We start from the raw sequence: 26,796 nt of genomic DNA on the forward strand, positions 1-26,796 counted from the left end.
TACACAAAAAGAAAATAAGAAAATGTTAGAAATATAAGCATCAAATTTTTTAGTTATTAATTCTCTTAATATCTCTCGTCATATATTTTACTCTTACAAAATATTTTAGAAATTCTTATTTTTTAAATTAACTAAACTCGATTTACAACGACTTGATCCCCCTTCAAACTTCATTAGTAAGCCCAAATTGAAAAAAGTACTTATAGGTTACAAATAAAATAAATATGTAATAGTTATAACTTTAATTAATTTTAAAATCTAAATATTACTATAATAATTAAATAATTTTAATTTGAGAAAAATGGTGAAAAACGATTTTATTTAAAACGGGACAAAAAATTCAATCAACTTTTTAAAAATTTTCATGCTATATAGTATAGTATAGTATAGATGGATAATGATAATTAGAAGCTTATTCGAATTATTATTGAAAATATGATGCCTTTTGAACAGCTTTCCTTTTGTAATTGGACTAGTCAAGAAAAACAAGTGGTATAAAAATTAGTCAAGAAACAGAAGTGGTATTAAAATTGCATTAGGAGTCCTATTGCTTGGTCTATAAATAAGTGTTCTTTTAGCATTAACCATATGTGACCTTCTTCCACACACTTTGAGTCCCACTCCAAATTCTCCAAGTGCAAGGTACTTTCTTTCCTTCTTCTACACCTTCTGTTATATGTCTTGCCTTGGTTTTGGTTTGTAGGAGAAAAATATTTTGGCAAAGAGCTGACCTTTATATGGTCCTAAGTGTTCTTTCATTGGGAACAAGTTATTCCAAAATTAATTATTTTAGAATTAGATATTTTGAAATAAAGTGGGATAACTTATTCAATTACTATAATATAAATGGTGGGATAAGTCATCCAAACATGTCAACCAAACAAGATATCAAAATTTTATTCCTGAATTATTTTTTTTATTTCAAAATCATTTATATTTATAGCTTATACCAAATGAATCCATATTTTTGTAGTTAGAGTGCTCCCTCTGGAGCCTTGTTATTGGCCCTATTCTAGAGCCTTGGGATTGAGAATTATGATTTGTAATCATGTCATCCTCGGTCCTTTCCATTTTACGTGACATCGTAACTGTTTGATTTGAAATTGTATTTAAAAAAAAAAGATTTGTAAAACTTGTGGCCTAAAATCATTCATATATATTTTTGTGGTGGAAGATCATTTTATTAAGGGTAAAATGAAAATTTTAATTTTAATTATAATAAGATAATATTCTTTTTGATACATATTAAAAAAAAAATGAAGACACATAAAATGTGACGGAGGAAGTAATATACTTATATGCTAATAAAATATTATCATTCAAGCAATAAATTGTTAACCTCGACTAAGATTCTTTCGCAAGTTTTTTTTCTTTTCTTGTTCTAACATAATTATCACTCTCAAAATTATGCCATCATAAGATGCTGATAGAGGAATGAATCTATCAATGTCATAAATAATAAATCATAGATCAAACTATCAAATAAAAAAAATAAGAATATTATCGTGAAATTTTATATCAATTAAATGAACGAGTTCAAAATAAGTATTATAAATAATTTCTTGTCACCTATTTTTTTTTTTTTTTTTTTATTTTGTCCTAGTAACTCTATTTATTTTCAATTGTGAAGGTGTTTGAAGAAATAAATTGGTGGGAAATACACGAAACACACACCATTTTGGCGGAGCTGGTTGAGCAATTCCCAAATTGAGGCTATAATGGCGACAGTGGACGAAGGTCCACTGCCATACAATTTATGGCAACGAGAGAGCAGCAGCAGTTCTTCTTCGAATCCGACAGATGCAGTACTATTTGGTGGAATCAGTTTGTTAATCGGAGTTTCATGCAGAACCATCCTTCGCCGTACTACTATTCCGTATACCGTCGTTTTGCTCATCATTGGCATCGTTCTCGGCTCTCTCGGTCTGTATTTTTCCTTCTCTTTCTCTCTCGAGATGTATATCTACATATTGTATGTGAAGTGTTATCATGTTGCTCGCTTATGGGGGATTTGGTATGGGGTACAACATTTAAGGTTTTTAGCATTTAACTTATGGGTTGTCATGTCTACTAACGAAATGGATCTAGATTTAACAAGTGTGAAGGTCAATTACTTCAAGAGCTACCGTGTGTTTCACTTGCTTAGAAGAATGGAGATCCACATTGCATTCAACTCTAGAGTGTTGGAAATCTTACGGAAAATACTTAGTTACGAACATTGTATTGAGTATCTTACGGAAAATACTTGGTCATGAAAATTATAGTGAATAGCATGTTAAAAACACTGTCCTTAAAGGATATTTCAGCCGGTATAAGTGTATCCGCTTAGATTCAACAAGCTCTTTTAGCATAAAACTAGGATTTTAGCATAAAACTAGGAGCACTGAAACTAACAAAGATTTATTTTCATAGAATATCCAGTAGGAAGAAGAAAAGTGTTTTCTCTATTCTTGATCTCTCATTTTCTAAAAGAAGGACATTGTATGTGTGTGTGTGTGTATATATATATATATATATATATGAGGACATCTCATCAGCCATGGGATTAAGAGGTTTCAACTAATATAATCAACTTAATGGCAATAACCAGAGGTAAATGCTAAGTCAAATAATAACGTTAGAGAGGCTGCAATATCATCCAATTAGTCATTGAAGATACTAATCAATTGTTTGGAAATTGATGTGAAAATTAATTCAATTTATGATAAAGAATCTAATGGGAGGTAAAGAAATTGTGATTATGTCAAAGTTCCTTTTGAGATACCACCCATTATTTTCTATACAAAGAACTAGCATGTTTTTCACTATTGATATGACTCTACAAAGTGGGGGGACTGAAAGGAATAATCGTATTGTCTATCAAAAATGTTATATTCGGGAGCAATTAGACAAAAAGGGTGTTTTTTCATAAGCAAACATCGCCCACGGACACTCGAGCGAGGTATCAGTCAATAAGGAAATTCAAAGCGGCGGATCAATGGTAGGTGTCAATCAATTCAAGTTGTGAAATATATTTTAGAGATTTAATTGACGGCCAATAAAAATCAGTTGAGTTAAATGATGTTAGGATAATGAGCTTGTGGATAAATGGAGTTTTTAGCCAGTAGGTGTTGCTCCAAGAGCATGTAACATATTCTTATTGACACTTGGTGATTTCATCCCATTTGTTTAAAGTTAAACCTTGGTGTGCGGAGTTGCCCGGTACTTGTGCTAGTAGTAGGTAGTAGATACCCAGTGGAATAGTTGAGGTAAGCATAATTTCATCTAGAACTTGGTAAAGAAGGTCAAACGTAAGCAATTATGAAAATTTTAAATAGAGTTCCTGTGAGAATGAACTCGGGGAAGATAAACTAGAAATTTACGATACTAGGTGATTTGTTCCCATATATCTAAGTTTGGTGGGCAGTATTATCCGGCACTTGTGCTTTGGAATTGTAGAGATGTGCACAAGCTGGATCGGACAACACCATCATGAAAAAAGGAAGTAGAAACTACAATGGCCTGGATCACAATGCCAGTGTTGCTGATAGAGATTTTCCCTGTTTTCTATGTGAATGAACCTTTTTCATAGATTTCTTCACATATGTATATGTTTCTGGTCTTGTTATTGTATAGAAAATTTGAAGAGTAAAAAGACAATTTTTTTGTCTTATGCGCATGCTTTCTGCAATTCTTTCTTGATGGTTATTACTACTCCAATGCATGGAACATTTTCTTATGGACATGAGCTAGTATTTTTTCAATCTATTGTCTTTCTTAAGTGTCACTGTTGTTTGAATGCCTACAGTCATGTTTTGGTGCCTAACTGTTCTCATATTTGGCTATTTATTTCTCTACTTTCCTTTTTAAATTTAGAATTCGGGAGTAATTATCAACTGGGAAAGCTTGGGAATGGAATTCGAATATGTAAGCACAATTCAAATTTTTCTTTCAAATTTCTTAAAATTTCAAATTCGAGGATGACTTGAAATCATTTTGCAATTGTGAATACCTCTCATTATCTTATAAAGTATATGCTTGTTGAATTGCCGCAACAGGGGCAGATATAGATGCTGATCTTCTATTAGCTGTATTCCTTCCTATACTGATTTTTGAGGGTGCATTCTCCATGGAGGTGCACCAAATAAAGGTTCTCTTCTCCTTAATTTTCATTCTATATAACATCAATGCTTTTTGGTGGTTGCTTGACTGTATGCTTAAAGTTATTGTATGCTTAAAGTTAATATGTGTACTTTTTTTTTAGTTTTTATAAGTTAATGGAATAGGTTGTTCATTTCGTTAATATTGGCTGGCTTTGACAGAAATGTATGGCACAAATGCTTTTGCTTGCTGGACCTGGTGTATTGATTTCAACAGTCCTGATCGGAGCTGCTGTGAAGGTATATAATAAGGAAACACTGTTTTTTCTGGAAGTGGTTTCGTACTCGCTCAAACATTCATATGTTTCTACAGCTTGTTTTTCCATATGACTGGAATTGGAAGACATCATTATTGTTGGGGGCAATTCTTAGTGCTACTGATCCTGTGGCTGTTGTCGCTTTGCTTAAAGATCTGGGAGCTAGTAAAAAGTTGAGCACAATTGTTGAAGGAGAATCTATGATGAACGACGGGTATAAACAATTGTTCTTTTGTTTCTCCTTGTAACTCCTCATGGTTCCCCTATAATTTCATATATATGTGCACATTTTTGGATGGCCAAATTTTTCCACATAGAAGTTGACCTTCAGCCCCTTGTTCTGTTTTGCAGTTTATGTTCCTCTTTTATATACACTGATTATTTTTGTCCACCTCTCTTCCTCCAATCATGTTGCCAGGGCAGCTATTGTGGTTTACCAGCTTTTCTATCGAATGGTTCTTGGGAAAAGTTCTGGCTGGGTTTCAGTGCTGGAATATCTTGCAGAAGGCTCACTTGGATCGTAAGTATCATTATCTGGTCGGGTGATAACTTTTGTGTTATTGTGGTTGAACTTAACTAACTCTGTTATTGTTACAGTGTCATGATCGGACTTGTATTTGGAATGGCATCTCTTTTCTGGCTTCGGTTTGTATACAATGACACACTGACAGACTTTTCGTTGGCTCTTACTGTGAGCTACATTGCTTACTACACAGTATGTTCCTTCCTGATTTGAATCAATGTTATATAAATGCACTCAAGCTGCATATTGTCCTAAATGCTGGACGTGATATTTTGCAATTAACTTGTTTCTAGTTTTTTCCTTTTGGATTCATATGTTTATCAGATAATCAGATTGATTATTGATATCTACCCTTTGATGTGGCTTTCTATTATTTACCCCCTCCAGAAAATTTAGGACATGGATAATTTTTAGGAGATAGTGATATTCGAGGATGGGGAAACCACTAAGGTTCCCCTTCTATATCTCTGGAGGGAGGGTTTCGACAATATACCCACTCTCAAAAAATGTAGGTTGCGAGGAAGATCCCAGACCAGCTGGGTTTCTTTGTCACCTAACTAGGAAAAGCTTCTAAAAGGTCACTGTGTTTGTGAGTGAGATCACATTCAGCATGATAAGTGCTTCACACTAGGGGAACACAAGTCAGGCAATTGCTTGGTATCGTGTCTGGATTTCATCAGATTATTTGATCTCTGGAAATTTATTCCATCTTTGTAAGCTTAACACATCTGATGATCTCTCTCTTTGTAATATAGAAGGTTAGGTAATATATAATGCTTTCGGATACTGGATACGATTTGGTTGAATATTCTTGATCTTGATCTAAGCCAACACATACATGTTTGATTGCATTCTCTCTCTCTCTCTCTCACCCACACCCATACATACACAGACATGCATTAATTATTTACATGTATACAATTCAAACATTAGATGCATATAACACACCAGTTCGGATTTATGCCGGGACGCTCAACTACAGAAGCCATCAATCTTATGAGGAGACTGGTGGAGCAGTATAGGGAGAGAAGGCGGGACTTGCATATGGTATTCATCGATCTAGAAAAGGCTTACGATAAAGTTCCACGAGAGATATTATGGAGATGTTTGGAGGCTAAAGGTGTACCTGTGGCGTACATTAGAGTGATCAAGGATATGTATGAGGGTGCCAAAACCAGGGTAAGGACAGTAAGAGGGGACTCAGAGCACTTCTCAGTTGTGATGGGGTTGCATCAAGGATCAACCCTTAGTTCGTTTTTATTTGCCTTGGTGATGGATGGATTGACGCAACAAATTCAAGGTGAGGTGCCATGGTGTATGCTTTTTGCGGACGACATAGTCCTGATCGATGTGACTCGTAGCAGAGTTAACGCTAAGCTGAAGGATTGGCGACATACCTTGAAGTCTAAAGGGTTTAAACTGAGTAGAACCAAGACAGAGTACTTAGAGTGCAAGTTCAGTGAGACACCTTAGGAGGTTGGAGCGGAAGTTAGGCTTGGTGACCAGGCCATCCAAAAGAAAAGTAGTTTCAAGTACCTTGGGTCTATCATGCAAGGCAGCAGGGAATGTCACACATCGTATTGGGGCAGAGTGGATGAAATGGAGATTCGCTTCCGGTGTGCTATGTGACAAGAAGGTGCCACCACAACTTAAGGAAAAGTTCTACAAAGTGGTGGTTAGACCGGCTATGTTACATGGGGCGGAGTGTTGGCCAGTTAAGGTCTATCACGTTCAAAAGATGAAAGTAGCCGAGATGAGAATATTGAGATGGATGTGTGGGCGTACCAAGAGCGACAAGATTAGAAATGAGGCTATTCGGGACAAGGTAGGAGTGGCCTCGGTGGAAGACAAGATGCGGAAAATGCGACTGAGATGGTTTGGGCACGTGAAAAGGAGAGACATAGATTCTCCAGTGAGGAGGTGTGAGAGGTTGACCGTGGATGGTTTCAGAAGAGGTAGGGGTAGGCCGAAGAAATATTGGGGAGAGGTGATTAGACAGGATATGACGTAGTTACAGCTTACCGAGGACATAACCTTAGATAGAAGGGTGTGGAGGACCACACTAGGGTAGAAGGCTAGTACATAGTCTCGTTATTCTTCCCTATTAGTAGGTGCATTAGCGGACTATAATTTCTTTAAAAGGCTAGGTGACTTATCCTTTACACCATAGTAGTTTTAGTTCTGCTCATTGTTTATTGCCATTTGATTTCTGCATTGTATTGCTGTTTATAGGTGTGGGGCCGTTGTACTTTGATTATTTTATTTATTTATAGTAGTTAATGCCTCTTTCTTTCCGTACCATTCTACCATGACTTTCTCACTTTTGCTATTCCTTGTTTTCATCTTGTTTTCGATATGCTTGTCCCTATCTGACCTTTTATTTTATTTTCCTCTCTTGAAGCCGAGGGTCTTTCGGAAACAGCCACCCTACCTTTCAAGGTGGGGGTTAGGTCTGCGTACACTCTACCCTCCTCAGACCCACATGGTGGGATTATACTGGGTTTGTTGTTGTTGTTGTATATATATATATATATATATATATGCACTCGTTCTTGCATACATTCAATTATGTCCGATATGTTCGACCTAAGCTAGTCATTTGCTCTTAAATTGTAGTTAGATGTGCTCAATGTATCATACACCTCCTCCCTTTCCCCCTTCCTGAAAAAATAGAAAAAAGAATCCCAGGCATGATGGTTCAGATCAGAGAGGGACAGAAGACTAAAACTTGAAATGTGTTCAACTAGAAAGCTTTCTGGATTTGACATATTATGAAGTCAGTAATCACTACATCTTTCGTTGAATTAGTGGACACCACTTTCATAATGTGCTGCACTTCTTGACGTACAGTTCCAAGAAGTGTGACCTTGTAAAATGATCAATTTTTTTGACAACATTTTGACATACACAATAATTTTCATATTTTGTTGATAACATTTGAATGATTTATTTAAGGGTTAATCAAAAAAAGTATTCAAGTCGAATATCTCTTTGATGGCCTTTTAAGTAATCTAAGATCTTTGACCTTCTTCATTCTACATAATTTTGTAAATCTACCATACATGGTTTTTTGAGGAGGAGTACCAAGTACATGGTATCATCAAATCTTTCAGTGTTAACCCTACTGCTCTCTACTTTAAAGGGTGGCATGTTCCAAAATATGTTTATTTGCTAATTCGAGGTGATATTGTGTGTTCCTTCTCGTTTGCCTTTTTCCTCAGCTTTTTGCTAGCTCCATTGAAGTCCTATGTGTTTGTTCCAATGCCATCTGTACACCTTTAATGGGATTTTAATGCCTTATTATTGCTTATAGGCTCAAGAGGAAGCTGAAGCTTCTGGTATCTTGACTCTCGTAGCACTAGGGATGTAAGTTGTGTACTTCACTCCTCTTTCACATTCAGAAGTTTCTGCAGTAAAGCGTGTAATTCGGTCTCTGATACTGTAATCTATGGATAGGGTTTTTGCAATGTCAAAGGATACCCATAGAGCTGGGGGAAAGCAGAGCTTGCATGAGTTTTGGTATGTTTCTTTGTGATATCTGTTAGCTAGATATAGATCTGTGTAGCAAACCAATGTATAGTGTGATAATTATTGCACAGATTCGAGCATTGCCAATACCTAATTGCTGCTCTCTTTTGTTGAGGTATTATTATACATAATGTCTTCTAGGTGAGGCATGTCTAACAGATGTATCTAGGGGAATATGTTGTAAAATCAAAAGGTTGGAGTACATATACTATAAACAGATTTATCTAGGAGAATATGCTGCTACTGTTTACCCTACCCCTACAACTCCTGCTACTCCTCTCTTTGTGAACTCTTTGGCTTTCCTAAATGAAGTGTTACAGGTTTCAGAAGTTGTCTATTGTGACTCCTTCCAGCATTGGTTCTCTCACTCTGTTCTTTTAGGATCTATTGTGCATTGTTGCTCTCATCCTGTGGGTTATGTGTATATTTTTTTGATGGGACTGCCTAAATCATCATGTTTATATCATATGGATCTTAATAGCTTACTTATTATTCAAAACCATAACCAAATATATGAACTCTGTCATATATTGTTTTGGCTCCTTTTCCGTTTACTGCCTTGCTCTGAGATAGAAAGGGGAAGAGGGAGGGAGGGGGGCTAGAATTGAACTATTTTTTACACTTAACTTTTCCCACTAATTTGTTTTTGCAGGGAAATGATTGCCTACATTGCGAATACTTTAATATTCATCTTGAGGTAAGACTCGGTAACAGTCTGTTATAGAAACTAATGTTGTTTCTTTTCCCTTTGTCTTAAGATTATGTTGTTCATTTCTATTGTACTCAAGGAGATTTCCTCTAGTTGTGTGCTATCTCCAATTAAAGCAATAGATCTTACTGCTTTAGTTATTGTGCTACTCTTTTCTCAGGGAGTTGTATTTCCCCATTTTCCCTATATAAATATCTAGGAAGTAGTGTTGTTAATGCACTTCCTGTTCTGAGCGTAACTGAAGGACCCCTTGGTGCATGGTTGGTTATTATCCTCTTATTTATTTTTAGTTTTGGTTATTGAATCAATAATGTTGCTTATACGCTCTAACTTCTTGCAGCGGAGTTATCATAGCTCAAAGTATCTTCAGTATCGGAAATTTTGACGACAATACAGGTAGTTCTTTCCCTTCTATTTATTATGTAATATACTTCACTTTTTGTTGATGGTTAACAACTGCTCTCCTATTAGTTGAAGTGTGTGGTACATGCTGCACATAACAATAAGTTGGCAAGCGTCCTGATTTGCCCCCAGTTGAATATTTAGAAAAGTCTCAGAGTCATATCTTAAATCATTTTCTTGAGAATCAATGGATCTGATGTGGGGTTGCAGCAACATCACAAGTAGTTGGTACCTTAGGAAGTGCTGGAACTTGGACGGTAAAAGTTGTGAGACTCATGTCCTGAGCTGATTGTTCCTCCTGTTTTCGAATGTTGAATAGTCACATAATTAGAAGCAAAAAAATTAAGGACTTTGGTTAATTTTTAATGGCTATTAAATTATAAGGGAATTTAGGAAGATAGAGGACGGCGGGCAAGGATGTTGAAGTAGTAGGTTGAGTAATTCCTACCACTTACAGGAGTAATAAATTGATTAATCAAGATCATTGAAGGTAAAGACTAGGTCCTAGGAGTATGAAAGTGGGACAATAGCCTTTGGCTGTTGGACATGTGACCAGATGCACCTGAGTAAAAAATCTAGGACTCAATCAAGAGGATTTCCTGAGAAAAACCACTGAGTGATAAGACACTAGGGAGACAGGAAGTTGAGGTGTTTTTCAGTGGACGCTTTAGGAGATGCATATATTGATCACATTTCACATTTTCTATTGAAATAACCAACTAATAAATTGCTAGAACCACTGACCAGCACCAAGAGTATGGTCTGAAAGAAAGCTGACCTCCGAAAAGATAAAGCAAACGAAAATGACCAGAAAAGGATGAACTAGCAGATTGACAGTCCAATAGTATTAGAAGAACAAGCAGACCAGACTGGCACCAGCTAGCATTCCAGTATCAAATTGAATTGCCGACCAAAGGCCAAAGACTAAGCACAGTTGCAACCTTATAAATCTAAAGCTCTAGATGCAAAGAAACCAGACACAAAGATAACGTCGCAGAGTAATGATGGATTAGTAGCTAAATTCAATAGACAAGAATGCTAGCAATCAAAATCCAGATTAAGATCAATCACTGATGAAGACCTGTTAGACCATAGTAGAGAGCTCTCCTTCTCATGAGACAAACCAAAATTTGAAATTATCACTGAAAACTAATTATAAACAGATTATATGGTCTTCTTCCAACAGAGAATAAACCGAGATCCAAAGATTAATACTGGCGACAAGCAGAGAACTAGAGACGGAGATAAAGTCAAAGGAATGTGAAAGCAATAACAAAAACCAACAGTAGAAACTAACAGAGAGTACATTAAAACATAAAGGCAGCAACCAATGCAAATCTCGCAATTAACCAACAATGAACACCGGCAAGATCTTAGCAAACAACAAGGACTAGGCTATGATACCATATGAAGGCATAGATTTGGTGGAAAACCATCTTTATTAGGTTCTGCATATCAATTATATTAGTTGTAGAGTTATTTACATGAAGAACAAAATAATGGGTATACACACTTAGGTTTCTAATTTATTTACTATTTATTGTTTAAGGGGTCGTTTGGTGTGGTGGATAAGGCAAAATAATCCTGGGATAAATTTTTAGCACCCCTTAATAGCTTGTTTGGTTACAAAATGTGGGATAACTTATCCCAGGATAAAAATATAAAATAACAAAAGTACCCCTTAAACCCTCTTTTATACATCATTTTTATATACATTTATATTAAAATAAATTTTAATACGATTTATAACAACATTCACAATCTTCACTACTCGTTATTTTATGATTATATATTTTTCCATTAAAAAATTATGCTATATAAATATATTTTTTATTTATGAATATATTATACATTGAAGGTTAGTTCATAGTCTCGTTATTCTTCCTTTTAGTAGGCGTATTAGTGTACTATAATTCCTTGTGGTCTGATTTCTGTTATTATCTATTACTTTCTGTACTTTGATTGCTCTATTTTCTCTTGGTTGCTTTCGTTATTTGCTTTGCCATAACGCTTTGAACTTCTTATCCGTATCTGACTTCTTTTTATGATTTTACTGAGCCGAGGGTCTTTCGGAAACAGCCGTCCTATCTTGGTAGGAGTCAGGTCTGCTTACACTTTACCCTCCCCAGTCCCACGTTGTGGAATTTCACTGGGTTGTTGTTGTTGTTGTTGTATACATTGAATTTATTTAATTGATCCTTATGTTTATTTATATTTTGATTTCTCTTAAAATGTTCACTCCACTATTAAATTACATATTTTTAATTAAATAGTCTTGTAATCACTTGAAAATTTGTATCTTATATATCAATTAAAATAAAGATAATTTTAATATGTTACAATATATGAGTGATATGTACTTAAATGAAGTGACATCAACGATAAAATCTCTTTTACTTTAACAAACTTAAAATAAAAGATTTATTTTTAATCTAAATAATATAGATGTTTTATATTTAAAAACACACAGCATAATTATGAAAATGCACACAGAAAATTAATTAAGTTAAATAGGATGAAAAAAATATTTTTAAGAGTGAATAACTAAAACTTGCAAAGAAAGTGTAAAAAACTAAATGAAATGAAGAGTATTTTTGTAAACAAACAACTTATTCTTAGAAATTATGCCATGCATATTATTTTAATACAACAAACCAAACAACCAATAAAAAATCACCTCAGCATAATGTCACGACCCAAAATGGGCCGTGAGTGGCACCCACACTTAACCTCCTGAGTGGGAGAACCAACGATACAAACCCAACTAATAACAATAACGCGGAAACTCAAATAAATATATTTTTCCCCAAAATCTGAAAGTCATCACATTAAGGACATCTAATTTCTAAAACTAAGTCTGGAAGTATCAAACACTAAAATAAACAAATAACAAAATGTGTCCGAAAACTAAAGACACCATGTCATAATCGGGAGAATTCATCACGAGCTAGAAGGATAGCTCACCCTGAAATCCGATGATCTTGAGACTGACTAGAGCTGAGGTCGAGTCGAAGTTTGTGGAACACTCGCTGCACTCCACAAAATAAAACAAGAAAGATACAAGTAGGGGTCAGTACAGGACAACATGTACTGAGTAGGTATCATCGGTCGACTCAAAATAGAAATCAATATACATAAAATAATAGTGGGAAATCAACAACAACACTTAACAGGTGGCAACCAACAAACAATTACATAACCGGTCAACAATATCAAGATCACACATGAGGACTCAAGCCTCCACACCACACTCTTTGAAATATGAGTTTTTGGAGATTGGGTAGCATTAAGTAATTTTAATTTATTTCCCTTTAATATTACCGTGCCGGAACGTGACACCCGATCCAAATGTACTGTGTCGGAACGTGACACCCGATCCAAATATACCGTGCCGGAACGTGACACCCGATCCAAATAACCGTGTCGGAACGTGACACCCGATCCAAATATATTTAATTTATCATTCCTTATGATTACATTCCACTTCATTAACAATATTTCATCAAGCCTTCTTTATTCAAGGCACCATTTTTGATAGGGTAAGTTCAAGATTATGGATTTCATGGCCTTGGGATTTTAGACCAATCACAACAATATATCAACCATCCAAACCACAACAATTAAATGCGTAGTAAACTTCACACATATTACTCAATGAATATCAATCACTATTAAGAGTCTATCTATGATATAGAATAAAAACCATAACCTACCTCAATCGAAGAACCGAATCCAAGCAAGCTAATTCACGAATGTCTTTCCTTCCTTCAATTCCAATCTATCAATTATACAATATTTATAAGAAACTAGTCTGTAGACACCAATATTATTTACATGTTTAACCTATACCCAACAACTCACCCAATTCTATAATCAATTTCTTAAAATCTCAAGCCTAGGGTTAAGTCTTAATTCCTCTAAATAACATAAATTTAAGGGTATTCATATAATACAATACACCTACTATTTAATTATCTACCTCAATATATTAAAACTTGAATTAAATTGTGATAATTAACTAAAAATAACTAAAAGGCAAGATAATTATTAGCAACAGTGGCCACGCACTATGCAACCAAGTTGCAGAACCTCCTTTCTTAATGCTCAATCCATTTTCACGTAATAGTAATCATAGTGATTACCCAATAATTAATAATATATATGTATAGCCTATCTTAGCAACTAGCATGTAGAAAGGGAATATGTTTAGCCATTACCTGAAAGTTGTATTTCCGTTGGCGAGGCTGCAATTTGTCACGTTCTAGGGCAATACTAATTTCACCAACTTATCTAATATATAGGCTAAGTAGTATAAGTTATTAACTAATTTAACACTTTAGCCCACCAACTAAATTAATTATCTAAAATCACCCTTCAATTACTTAATTGTAGTTATCGAATAGTCCAAAATTCCATCTAAAAATTTATGAATTGAGTCTTTTATGAACTAAAAATTCCTAATACTCAAAATGACCTAATGGGTCGTTACACATAACTTATCCATCATAACTAATCCCAGCATAACTTATCCATCATAACTAATCCCATCATAACTTGTATTCAAACCAAACAACCCCTAACAGACCAAAGAAAGGGGGAAACAGCTAAAGACCCAATGAATCACCATTGATGCTCATATGCATCACACTTCAGGTTAGGTGCTGTTGAGCACCTACCTAGTTTGTTGGATCCCTCCTTAGATGCATTCTTGTTGATATAGTATGATTTCTTTGGAGAATTTCTTATCATTTTTCTTAGAATTTTTCCACTGCAATAAATTTCCCAGATCAAGAAAATTTCTTTTATTTACACATTTATATTGTAGGGAGATCGTGGGGCTATGTCTTTCTTCTCTATATCATTCTTCAAGTAGCTCGAACCATAGTTGTTTTTGCGTTCTACCCTGCCCTGCGCTACTTCGGTTATGGTTTGAATTGGAAAGAAGCTATCATCGTCATATGGTCTGGTTTGAGAGGAGCTGTTGGTTTGGCACTCTCCCTATCTATTAAAGTAATTCCTTCTCTGCTCACTTGTAACTCCATATGGTTTCCTGTATCATGTAACTTGAGGGTTAGATACAAATGTGCACGGAAGATATATTATCATTGTCCTGAGAATAAATTTTACTTACATAACTTGCTTGTCTAGTATGATTTGTACTAGTATAAAATATACTCCTAAGATAATAAGGTGTATAATGTGTTGATAGTATCCTAAATGTAACAAAAGCTCCATTAAGTACTGATGCACTTTTAGGTTTGATTGCTTTTATTGGTAGGTACCCCAAGCCCCTACCCCCTTAAAAATAAAAAAAAATAAAAAATGGAGGCTTTCTGTTCCTAGATCTGAATTGAAGTGCGTCAGTTTACTTTAAAGTGACAGACTAAGCCCTTAAACTCAATATCTATGGAGAAGATACCTTCCATTTGATATCATACAACAATTAGAGTAAGTGCAATAGAACTTATCACGGAGTAACCTAATTGCTTGAGACCATAAGAAGCTGATCATTTTCTTTCTTATTTCTCAAGCTTTATGAAGCAATCTACAATGTGGATGCTGGAAGAGGGATGATAGATTTTCTTTTACTTAATATACCTACACATGGTTTTCTTTCTAATTTCCAGGGTGCTAGTGGTGATACAAACTATCTCAGCTCAGAAACTGGAGCTATGGTATGTTTTTATTGACGAACAATAGCAATTTAGCAACAGTTCATTTCCCTGCTTTTGGAAGTCATTGATTCATTGCCATAATTAACTTGTAGTTTTTAGGCATCTGTTGAAGCTTAAGCTATCAACTTTCTTTGACATGTAACTGAAACTCTTTTCTTTATGGTACAGTTTGTTTTCCTCACTGGTGGAAGTGTGTTACTGACACTCATTATCAATGGATCTACTGCACAATTACTTCTAAGTCTCTTTGGTATGGATGCTCAATCAGAAAGTGAGGTAAAGTTCTGGTGTAATTGAAGTCCACTTGTATTGAGGAACTTACCTGCCCTAGATATTGTGATTCATGATGTCATTTTATGTAGTTTCACGTTGTTAATCAGGGCTCAACAGTGTTCAATAGCCGTAATTACCCTTTTTATTGAAAACTTGAAAGCCCTACCTATGCTTTTTTTTCTTGAAAATGGTAAGATTGTATTCTTCAGCATTAAGGGCATGCTGGCCACCACCAAAAAGTGTCAATTACAAGCTTCCTATCAAATCTACAATCTGATCTATATCTACTAGACACAACTATTTACACCAAAAAAGTAAAGATACTAAACAATTCCATTTGACCTTTTGTATGAAATGCTTTTGTGTATATTCGATCTTATCAATCAGCTTTTTGGTGTTATGGATTGAGAGGAATCAATGATGTTTAAGGAAAAAGGAGCATTTTTTTATAACTTGAAATGCAAGTTCCTGTATTTAGTAATTATCCACACCTCGTTTGTACTAATCCAAGCATCACCTTATTGATGGTTTTCTCTATTCTATAAGATTGCATTTACTTAAAAAAGTGAGTACTATGCTTACCTGCATGTCTTTAAACCATTGCATCCTCTGATCCTCACTTTGTTCATGGCCTTTGTAAGCATCTCAATGCACAAGGATCAGCAACTTGAACTTATATTGGTCCTATTTCCTGATAAAATATTTTCATGTAAATCTGAAAAGAAATATCTTCACAGAACAGTCAAAATTACATCTGCGGAAAATTAGCTAATTCATTCTGGTCTTTGTTAACTTTAAATATGTGGCAAATTACGAAGAAACATACCCGGTGTACTCAACGGTTGCTTGTATTTACATATTTGCGATGTGGTCTTTTGTTGCGGGAACCATCCTGCTTATAGTACAATTTGTTTCAGGAAACCATGGTCAATTATGCAAAGCATCGACTATTGAGAAAAGCTGAAGAGTTTTCTAGAATCTGTAGTGGAAGCAATAATCCTTTTGATTGGATAACTGTTGGAGGTTATGCCACATGCATAAAAGATGTCTGTGAAGACACAGTTTGGCCTCCCCGTACCACCAACTATGGCTATCTAGAAATAGCTGATATGAAGACTATGAGAGTATGCTTTCTGAAAGGTCAGTAACTGCACCGGAACTAGTTGGTCTATAGTTTGCTTTTACAACCATTCTGGTGTCTGGCACCTGCTTTCAGCTTCCCTCTTGCTTTCTTTTGTAAGTGTTGCATATCAGATATTGCTTTCTCACCTATTTGATTGATAGGTTATTGATGTCGTACATAAGATCATGAACTAGGGTCCTTATTTTGTGAGTTAAACTTGAAATATTTCCAGCCTGTTCCTATGAAAGACCTGCATGTTCTTCTCCTCTAAAATCCAAGGAATATAAGGAATTGAAGAGTTAGAAAGCAGTGTGAAATTCTCTAATGAGCTGAACCTTGACCATTTTCACCATTTTTTACACCAGGATCCAATTGGTATGTGATTCTATGAGCTTACATCATGTAGAAATTTGTTTCTAGAACATCTATCTTCTTTACTGTATCTCTGCATCCCTTCTTGGTTACATTTCAATATTTCATTAAAAACTTGTGCCTCTATTTTCCTTTGCTAATAGGAGTAAGCATGCAATTCTATCTTATCTAAATATCTTAAACACCTACATGTAACCTTGAAATTTTGCCACCTCGAAATCCTTATAGATATATAAAGCCGTATGCTTGACTTCTTTTTATTCTTTATCAAATATTTACCCTGTGGACTTTAATCAAGGTGACACTTCTTTTCTCCTTTTGTCTTCCATTCTTAATGCCTTCACATGATTTTTCATAGCTCTGCTTCAGTTATTTGCATTTGGTTTTGCTACAGCTACTCGTGAGGCTTACTGGTCAACATTCAATGAGGGGAGGATAATTGAATCCACTATCAGTGTTTTGATGGAGTCAATAGATGAGGCAATCGATCTGGCGACTCAGGGATTACATGACTGGAATTATATTTCTACTCGCCTCAAGTTTCCAGGATATTATAAATTCTTCAGCACAAGTGTTTGTCCTCCCAGGCTGACAAGGTGGTTTGTGCTAAAGAAATTAAAGGATAGTTGTCATATATGCTCTGCATTTATCCATGCTCACAGAATCGCAAGACAGCTTCTTCTTGACTATACTGGTAAGAGTGGGTACCATCTGTAGATACAAAGAATGTTGCTGATGCAGTAGGTAGACATTGTGGAGTAGTTCTTATATGTAATCAGGTTCTAACAGCAATGGTTACTCTTTGAGAGTTGTGCCTCCTGTTCGTAAGAGGGTCTTTTTTCCCCTTGTTTCTTTGCCTTTTTTTGTTGCACAACTCTGATGGGAATCTAAGTCTTCATGGATCTGGGAGTTGTGGAGTTGCCTCGTGAATTCATCTAACAATCTCTCTACATTTTAAAGGTGACAATGGAAATGCTGCAATTGTTGTTGCGGAAAGTGAAGTCGAAGAACTAGAAGCAAGGAAGTTTCTAGATGATGTCAAGAATTTAATGCCAGAGGTTTGTGAATGTTTTCGTGGGAAATCGTGCATTGTTTTTTTTATTCTTCTTGAAATTGGTAATAGTATTCTTCAGCATTAAGGACATGCTGGGAACCTCCAAAAATTTGCTAACAAGAAAAGGAGAGAAAAGGCTAATTACAGTGAACCTAACAAATCTACTAACTGTTCTACTTTCTCTATACTTTCCTCTTTACACCAAAAATAAAAAGAGACAAGACATTTCTCTCACTTTCTGAATGGAATTTGTTTTGTTCTGATAACATCTTCCATTTCTCTCCTTCCATATTGTCCACCAAATGCATGCTGGGATCATTCTCCACCATTTCTTCTGGCTCTTACTTCCTCCTCTCCTTATCCAACAACTCAGTAGGTCAGCAGTGTGTTCTGGCATAGTCCAGTTGTTGTCTGTGAGTTTCAAGAACATGGACCAAAGCTGGGAAGTGACTTTGCAATGCAAGAATAGGTGATTGTTGGTCTCATCTGTCTCATTGCAGAGAAAACATCTGGATACTATTTGTTGGCCCTTTTTCTTCAACACTTCTTGCGTAAGACACACTCTCTTGGCCACCAAACATACAAAACACTTCACCTTGGTTGGTGCCTGACTTGTCCAAATCTGCCTCCACCTTGCCAATGTGATTCCTTGAAGAGAATCCGCTTCCTTCCTGTAAAGTTTGTCCACAGAAAACCTTCCATCCTCACTGTGTTTCCAGTTGATTATATCATTTCTTGTGGACAGTCCTTTGAAATTATGGAGCACTTGTAGTTCTACCACTCTTCCTATCTCCCAATCATTCAGATTCCTCCTAAAGGAGATGTCCCAACCATTGGACCAGCAGCTAGAGTAATGTCGGGGTTGTTGCAAAACGAAAATAAATCAGGAAATGCCTGCATCAGAGTCTCTTGTCCTATCCAGACATCCTTCCAAAAATAAATCCTAGTCCCATTGCCTACTTTGAGCTTTATGTTCCCTGCCAGTTTGTCCCAGAGGGACCTTATTGATCTCCAGACCGAAACTCCATAAGGTATGTTAGCTTCATTAGAACACCACTCTGTATCTTGGCCATACTTGCAATGTATAACTTCCCTCCACAGGGCTTGGTCTTCCTCCACATATCTCCACAACCATTTCATCAAGAGGCAATCATTCTGCTTTCAGGTTTCTAACTCCCAGACCCCCAAGGAGTTAGGGAGTTGAACTGTTCCCCAATTCACCAGATGATACCCCTTCCCTTCTTTATTGCCAAACCATAGGAATTTCCTTCGCAGCTTATCCAGTTTCTCCAACACCTTTGCAGGTAGGGGAAAAAGGGACATGACATAGGTTGGGAGTGAGTCTTAACACTGCATTTATCAGTGTGTGCCTACCCCAAGTGATAGATATTGAGATTTTCAGATGGCTAACTTCTTTTCTGATCTCTGTATTATCCCATCCCATATTAACAACTCTTTAAGTTTGCTACCCAATGGCATGCCCAGATAGGTGGTAGGCAAATGTTCAATTCTGCAACCTAGGATATCAGCTAAGTTCTGCATCTGGGCTACTTCCTTAATGGGAAATAAACTGCTCTTCCTCCAATTGACTCTCAGATTTGAAACTGCCTCTAGAATCACAAGGATAAGTCTGATGTACCTTATTTGTTCCTTCTTTGCATCACAAAAGATCATGGTGTCATCAGCATAAAGAAGCTGACATATTTCCATGTTCATGCCTGATCTATTGCTAACTTCAAAGCCCCTTATCCAGCGGTTTTAGGTGGCAACTCTCAACATACTATTAAGCCCTCCATGACTAATATGAATAGAAAAGGAGACATGGGGTTTCCTTGTCTCAATCCCCTCTCTGAAGGGAAATAACCCACAGGTTCTCCATTTACTAGAATGGAGAACCTGACAGTTTTAATACAAAATTCTATCCGTTTTAGCCATCTGACCCCAAACCCCATCTGTCTTAAAATGCTTAAAAGTAACCCCCAGTTTACATGGTCATAGGCCTTCTCCAGGTCTAGTTTGCACATGATACCTGATTCTTCTCCCCTTAGCCTGGTGTCTACACATTCACTTGCTATAAGTGCAGCATCCATGATCTGTCTGCCCTTTATGAATGCCATCTGGTGCTTGTTCACCAATTTTCCCACCACCTTTTTCATTCTTTCAGCTAGCACTTTAGCAATGATTTTGTATACTCCACTGATGAGACTTACGGGTCTATAGTCCCTCAGGGACAAGGCTCCATTTTTCTTAGGTATTAGAGCCACAAATGTAGCGTTGCTGCTCTTCTCAAAGACTTGGAATTCATGAAAGTGGTGCATTGTGTTCATGATGTCAGACTTCAACACACTCCAAAACTCTTTGTAGAAACCCATAGGGAACCCATCAGGCCCTGGAGCCTTATCACTGGCACAGAGCTTGATGCACTGCAACACCTCTTCCTCCTCAAACCGTCTCTGTAACCATTTCTGCTCCTCCCTACTAATGGTTGTGAAGTCTTGAAGATTATAGTCAGGCCTCCAGTTCTCTGTCTTACTATACACATTCTGATAATAATTCTGAATTGTCATTTTTATGGTATCTGCATCAGTGATGGTGTTCGTGCATTGTTGCCCGTGTTTAAATAGCTCATTGACCATTTGATTGTCAAGGGTTCGCAACATGGTTTTCTTAAATTCACGTCTACTTGTAGAATATAACACTATGCATGCTCCGCAGTTGTCCGAATTAGAGGATGATGAGTTGTGCATCTGAGCTTCCTTCCTTCTGACTAGAGAGGGTTACTCAAATGTTAAGCACTCTCCACCTCCAATCTTGAGGTTGTGGGTTCGAGTCACCAAGGGAGCAGAGTGTGGAACTCCTTGGGAGGCGTCAAAAAAAGTATTTGAAGACAATGTGCAAATCATCCATTAGCAAATTTTCTTATAAAAACAATTTAAAACTATGCAAGCTTATCAGACACGTTCAACTCAATTAACCCTTTGATTTCTGTCCATTCTAGATCATACATCAAACGGAATCAAGGCAAGTTACATTTTCAATGCTGAAGTGTCTGGATGAATGTCTCAGTGATATGGAGAAAGATGGGATTATAACTGAGAAAGTTGTGCTGCATGTACATGATTTGATTCAGGTAACTGTATTTCATGCGTCAATTTCCAGCGCCATAGCATTGCTTTTGTCTTATGCTTATTGAATTATTGTTGTTGTGTATAAATATTTTTCAACTCCAAACTAGAATGACCTTGAAAAACTCTTGAGAAGTCCTCCTACAATAAGGATCCCAAAGCCAGGAGATGTTCTAAGTATCCATCCTTTGTTGGGAAACCTTTCTCCTGCTATTCAAAGTGATCTGGAACGCTCCGCGAATAGTATATTGAAGACACCAGGTTGTACACTCTACACCAAGGGTTCCAAGCTGACAAGTGTTTGGCTGATAGGAAATGGATCAGTTAGGGTAAGTAAAGGATGCATAAGGCATCTATCCAAGAATCTATATTTCCTGATAGCTAGCATTAATTCTATTTGTGTTTGGTCATTGAAAAAACTTGCCTTCTTTCTTCTCCAGTCGAAAAGGAGCCCTTTTCCTATTCATTGTCCTGTGGAATCAACATATTGTCAAGGAAGTGTTTTAGGTCTATATGAGGCTCTTGTGGGAAAGCCATATTTGTGCGATATGGTGACAGATTCTGTGGCTCTCTGCATCGAAATTAAGCTGGAGTCGATCATTCCAGTACTGGCCTGTGGAAATGGAGTAGAGGAATTATTGTGGAAGGTGATCTTTAACAATCTTTCCACGACTCTAAGTGCAACTCAAGCATTTATGTTATCAGTAAAGCACAAATAAGTACTGTTGTAGTTGAACATACATGAGAAAATGCCGCTGTCTAGAGTGGCTTCAGATAACTGAATTTTACTTTCTATTTATAAATGAAAAGGTTTCTTTTATATATATTATATTAATGAAAAAGAAAAAGTTTCGCTATTTTAGTTTGACAAGTTCTTCATAAACAAGGTATAATATTTTATGATCAATCTCATGTGCAGGAGTGCACCATTGTTGTGTCTAAGCTCTTGGCGCCTGATATGTTTAAGAAATTCTCAATGCAAGAAGTAAGAAGTATTGTTGATGAGAGATCAGTCATGAATACTTTCTCAAGTCAAGAAGTAATAGAAACTTCTCATCATTCCATCAACTTCCTGTTAAGTGGTTGCTTGAGAAATCAAAGTACCAATCAACTTATTGAATGCCCAGCGGTATTGCCATGTTCCATTTTGAGTGAAAGCATCCTGTACACCAGCGCCAATGTAACGGGTAGGTCTCCTCAATATAATGTCTCCTTATCTGAAACTGTTGATACCAAAGTGGAATTCCTTGTTAGTTTGATCAGTAACACTCAGCAGAAAAAGTTTTTTTTCTTCATCTTCTTTGTTGAGACCCTGTCACGTCGTCAAATCCTCATTAACCTGCACTCATTTTTTTGCTGTTCATAGACTTTGTTGTGTTAAGGATCTACTCAAGTAGGGGTGTTTTTGCATTGGCTGGATGCTCATTATAAATGTCTTCTTAAAGAAAATGAAAGAAAGAAAATGGTTGCAAAACTTACTGGATCGCTGGTTATCTCCTCCTATTAGTTGACTTCTTTCTTGCTTTAAGCAATACTTAGAACCTAAGGGAAGTAACTATCAGGAGTGTCTGCCTTGAAGTATTCCTGTAGTATGGTTTTCTAACTTAGATGCTTGCTGCTTTTGTAGGTGAGAGTTCTGGATCATATTCTTATTCGAAGTACAGAGTTGTGGAACCAGCAAGGATAGTTCGAATAGACATTTCAGCAGCATGAGAAGTTGGCCATGCAAACTTTAGAAAGAAGCAAAAATTGGTAAGCCAAGGAGACAACACAATGTCTAACATTGAATTGTGTGGATAAGTTGGTTGTAGCTTTTCATCTTTCAAGAGCGTACTTGCTGCTGTCGTTCTATGATTTCACTTTTCCATCACGAAAATGCTGTAAAGTTACTTGGCTTCATTTTTTTTATTTTCTGGGTCTAAGAATGTGTACCCATGCTATTTCTGATGTCAATGCAATTTACACTGCTTGATAATTTATGTTAAAAGTCTTCACTTACAACTTGGTATATGCTCATTGTACTGCTTAAAAAGCAAGGTATTAAAACATTGCATGTTCATTTTTCCTTGAGAATTCTACTCTCTATGACCAATAATTAAGATTTTTAGCAAGTGGAAACTTCACTCGGTTGGAGTTTTTGCATGTCTGCACTTTCTTTTTCCATGAAAATTAGCAACATATAAATGTCTCTCTGGATTTGTAACAGGGTTGCTATCCTATATTCCATTGTTTCTTTTTTTTATAATAGATATTGAATACTCAGCTGATCAACATTCATCGATCTTTACTACTTATGTACTGCTAATGGAATTTAATTCCATGGGATTGTGTAATTGGACGATCTCAACCGTTCACATATTGCACAAACATGCTTTGGATTTTTTGGATATACATGATTCTATTTGTGCACATTTCAGTCAATCGACTATTGTCTCTCTAACGATATATTGCTGAATGTTACAAATATTCATCTATATATGGTTAAATTTTGGCAATCAGGGGAGGAAGGATCCCTTTGAAAGTAGGTCCTGCTTAAATATTAAGTCTGTCTTCAAATGCAGGAGGCCTTAACATTCATTTTTGAGGCCAGGTTCCTACAAATTAAATTAGTTTAGTTTGAACTATTAGGAGCTGTTTGTTTTAAAGGAAATTCATATTGTTCTGTGATGGTCGATGATTTTACTTGAACTATTATACTTGTTATTTCTCAAGGGGGAAAAGTTATTTTCCTTTCTCCTTGTATAGGTTGGTAAAGGGCCGGTGGATTAACTGGAAGCTAAGTCGAAGATCTTGGTGGCCTTGTGATTGGTTGATGAACTGCAATTGCAGTTTTAACAAGACTCTGCTACAAGGTTTGCGTACGTCTTATTCCTATCCCACCTTGTTTTTTAATTGCACATGATATCTGATATTTGTTTTGGTGTTTGATTATTCCGAATTCGCACTGAGAAAGTCTATTTTGGGAGGTAAAGCTCTCTGACCAAAGGCAACTCATTCTTATCCCACCTTATGAGTATCATAGATAATACAACAACAATAATATACTCACAATGACTCCACAAGTGGGGTTTGGAGAGGATGGACTGTGAGCACACCTTACCCTTATCGTGTGAGGTAAATAGGCTATTTCTGATAGATCATCAGCTCAAGAAAGAGTATCATAGATAATATCTTAGCAAAATAACACGATATGTTCGTGTTGGCCTTTTCTAATTTGGAAAGAACTTTAGTTGGTAGGGCACGGACAAAAAAATAAGTTCAAAGAAGCACCAATAACAAAAGCAATGGATACAGACAAGTCAAATATATTCATGCATATTCCTATTTCAATTATTAGTATTCTCGTTGTTGTCATATTCCCTCTAATTTAATTCTTTTCCTTTTACTAAATACAACTATTATTAAGATTAGAGTAAATAACATTTAGATTTTTGACACAGAACTTGATGTATATGTGAAAAAATCACCAAATCATACTGATTCTACATAGGTCCATTTCCACTAGCATCCCATATCATAGTGTCTGGTTTTATATTACGTCAATTTGAAGTTGCTTGATTTGTACCATTTCCACTAGTATCCCATATTATAGTGTTATAAAACAAATAGTCAATATTGAAACACCATGTGGATGCAATTTTCCAAGAACGAATATATTGTAAGATTATGTTAATTAATTGAAGGAATAATCATATAAAGGTTTGGGGGCAACGAATCAATAAGAGAACTTATATATAACTATGTAGAAGATGCTTCCCTTATAAATAATCTATGCATCTAAAAGATCTGCACTGTACCCAGTGAGCTTGTATTATGTTTTATAAAGCTCTTCACTTTACGTTGCCATTCCAATGTGGAATTTACCTAAGATATAATTTGAACTCTTTTTTCACAAGCTTTCTATAGCCTTGATGTCGGTCAATCCTTCTCTATGATCTACTCTCATCGGCCCGTCATTCGTGATGGACGTCATAATCATTGACCTATGGTGTCACTCATTTAGCATGTCAACACACAAATTTAAAGTGAAAATATATATATCACTTAATCATGATAATTAAGATATGAAAGTTTATATGCAAGTCTTATGCCTTGCATTCATTTGTTATTTTCTCACTAATCTGTTAACTACTAATTATCTAATGTGTTATATAAACATGTTCTCCACTTCTTAGTAAGTCAAATCACAATTATAAATCTATTTAACCAAAGTAGTTGATGAACATTAGTTACATAATAAATTAATAACCTTAATTATATTAAAAGGATGCATAATAGGATATCTACATAGAATAATCACCAAGGCCTTTTTAGAAACTGTAATAAATTCGTGAATATTCAGGTTTTAAGAAAAGTCAGTAACTTTATTTATTGCAAGTAGCTATTGACCTTTTTAAAATATCTTCTTCTTTTTTCATTTTACTTTTCTTTATAAATCTTCAAAAAATAAAATTAGGACCACAAGATTACTTTATGCCCATTACTATCATATTGAAATGATAATGTTTGTACGAATATTTTAACCAAATGATAGTCAGGGGCGGATTTGCAGTGTTGGTTACAGTTTACGTGAACTCGGTAATTTTTGCATAAACCCTGGATATATATTCAGAAATTTACTAAATATGTAAAATATTTAGTTGTTTATCAAATTATTATTCATAGTAAAAGTTGAGATCTTTATAAAAATTCATAAACTTCAATTTCTGGATACCTGAAATGAGTTAGAAAAAGAGACTTTACTTTTCTTGTGTAGAAGAGTGTGAACTCTCATATTAATTGCTAAAGTGTCTAGCTAGTTGGTGCAATAATGTACAGTAGCTATCTACAAGTAGATTAAAATATTTTTGGAGCCATGAACTATACATAACTTTATCCAAATTCAAGGATTTGCATAAAAAGATACTACTAATAGTGTAAATGTGCAACTATTTGATCATATATTGTATCGAGAGATAATATATTCGGTTAAACTCATAGAACTCATCCTATTTAGATAAAGCTAAAGGAGGAAGTGTGGTGGAACGTGACGTGGCTGGCAGGGACGGAGCTAAAGATGGCAAAGGAGAGTCAATTGAACATTCTTCGTAGTAATTGTATTTATAAGTTAAATATCATTTATATATATGTATAAATATTTATGAATATTGTTGAACACCGTTAACAAAATTCTGATATAGATTCAGCTGGGGAAATGTGGACTTTTATGGCTTGATGTTTTGTTGATTATTTTTCAGCTTTGCTTTCAAGGTTTAAAAATGAAGCTTTTTTTTTTTAATTTGTTTTATTTGATCAGTTGCAGTTATTGTTGTCATCCAGCTGTATCTCCAATTTTAAATAAAACATCATTCAACAGAAACAAAAGTGTTTTTTATTCCTTCATTTCCGGAGATAATCTTGGGTTGGGTTTTGTATATATATATAAAGAAATTAACTAAATATTTGTTATGGTCCAAGTTAGTGACACATATGGTCCATTTTGATCCAACAGATTTCACGAATTTGTTCTTTGGGCTACGTCATAATTGAGCTCAAAGATGTACATATCATGTGAACTAATGGTATGTCTTGTAAAACTCTTTTATCTCTCATTTAATGTGAGATTTGTTTAAAATG

The 26,796-nt window shown here is 35.6% G+C and overlaps 1 protein-coding gene across 4 annotated transcripts; it reads left to right on the forward strand.

Annotated features, from left to right (window-relative positions):
• The first annotated feature begins 576 nt into the window (after window positions 1-576).
• LOC129871695 (sodium/hydrogen exchanger 8-like) lies at window positions 577-26,393 on the forward strand. Of its 4 annotated transcripts, none has more exons than XM_055946656.1 (25): window positions 577-642; window positions 1,631-1,923; window positions 3,856-3,906; window positions 4,038-4,129; window positions 4,302-4,379; window positions 4,453-4,610; window positions 4,815-4,916; window positions 4,994-5,111; window positions 8,233-8,285; window positions 8,376-8,438; window positions 9,100-9,144; window positions 9,497-9,552; window positions 14,384-14,568; window positions 15,186-15,233; window positions 15,402-15,509; window positions 16,424-16,646; window positions 17,396-17,695; window positions 17,962-18,059; window positions 21,054-21,185; window positions 21,291-21,509; window positions 21,621-21,827; window positions 22,100-22,367; window positions 22,808-22,932; window positions 23,926-24,038; window positions 26,177-26,393. In XM_055946656.1, exons 2-23 carry the CDS (start codon window positions 1,719-1,721, stop codon window positions 22,891-22,893), a joined length of 2,895 nt encoding a protein of 964 aa, XP_055802631.1. In that variant the 5' UTR covers window positions 577-642; window positions 1,631-1,718; the 3' UTR covers window positions 22,894-22,932; window positions 23,926-24,038; window positions 26,177-26,393. The 4 variants fall into 4 exon arrangements, with proteins under 4 accessions (XP_055802631.1, XP_055802632.1, XP_055802630.1 ...); XM_055946657.1 differs by having other exon boundaries at window positions 26,183-26,393; XM_055946655.1 differs by having other exon boundaries at window positions 23,926-24,032.
• The last annotated feature ends 403 nt before the right edge of the window (window positions 26,394-26,796 follow it).

Source organism: Solanum dulcamara, chromosome 10 (assembly GCF_947179165.1).
Source record: "Solanum dulcamara chromosome 10, daSolDulc1.2, whole genome shotgun sequence".
Classification (NCBI taxonomy): domain Eukaryota; kingdom Viridiplantae; phylum Streptophyta; class Magnoliopsida; order Solanales; family Solanaceae; genus Solanum; species Solanum dulcamara.

Excerpts from the sequence above, each read along its gene's own strand:
- LOC129871695 (XM_055946656.1), top strand. The coding sequence starts at position 1,719 with ATGGCGACAGTGGACGAAGGTCCACTGCCATACAATTTATGGCAACGA. Across the intron at positions 14,569-15,185 it reads CACTCTCCCTATCTATTAAA|GGTGCTAGTGGTGATACAAA; the intron begins GTAATTCCTTCT and ends TCTAATTTCCAG. Across the intron at positions 17,696-17,961 it reads GCTTCTTCTTGACTATACTG|GTGACAATGGAAATGCTGCA; the intron begins GTAAGAGTGGGT and ends TACATTTTAAAG.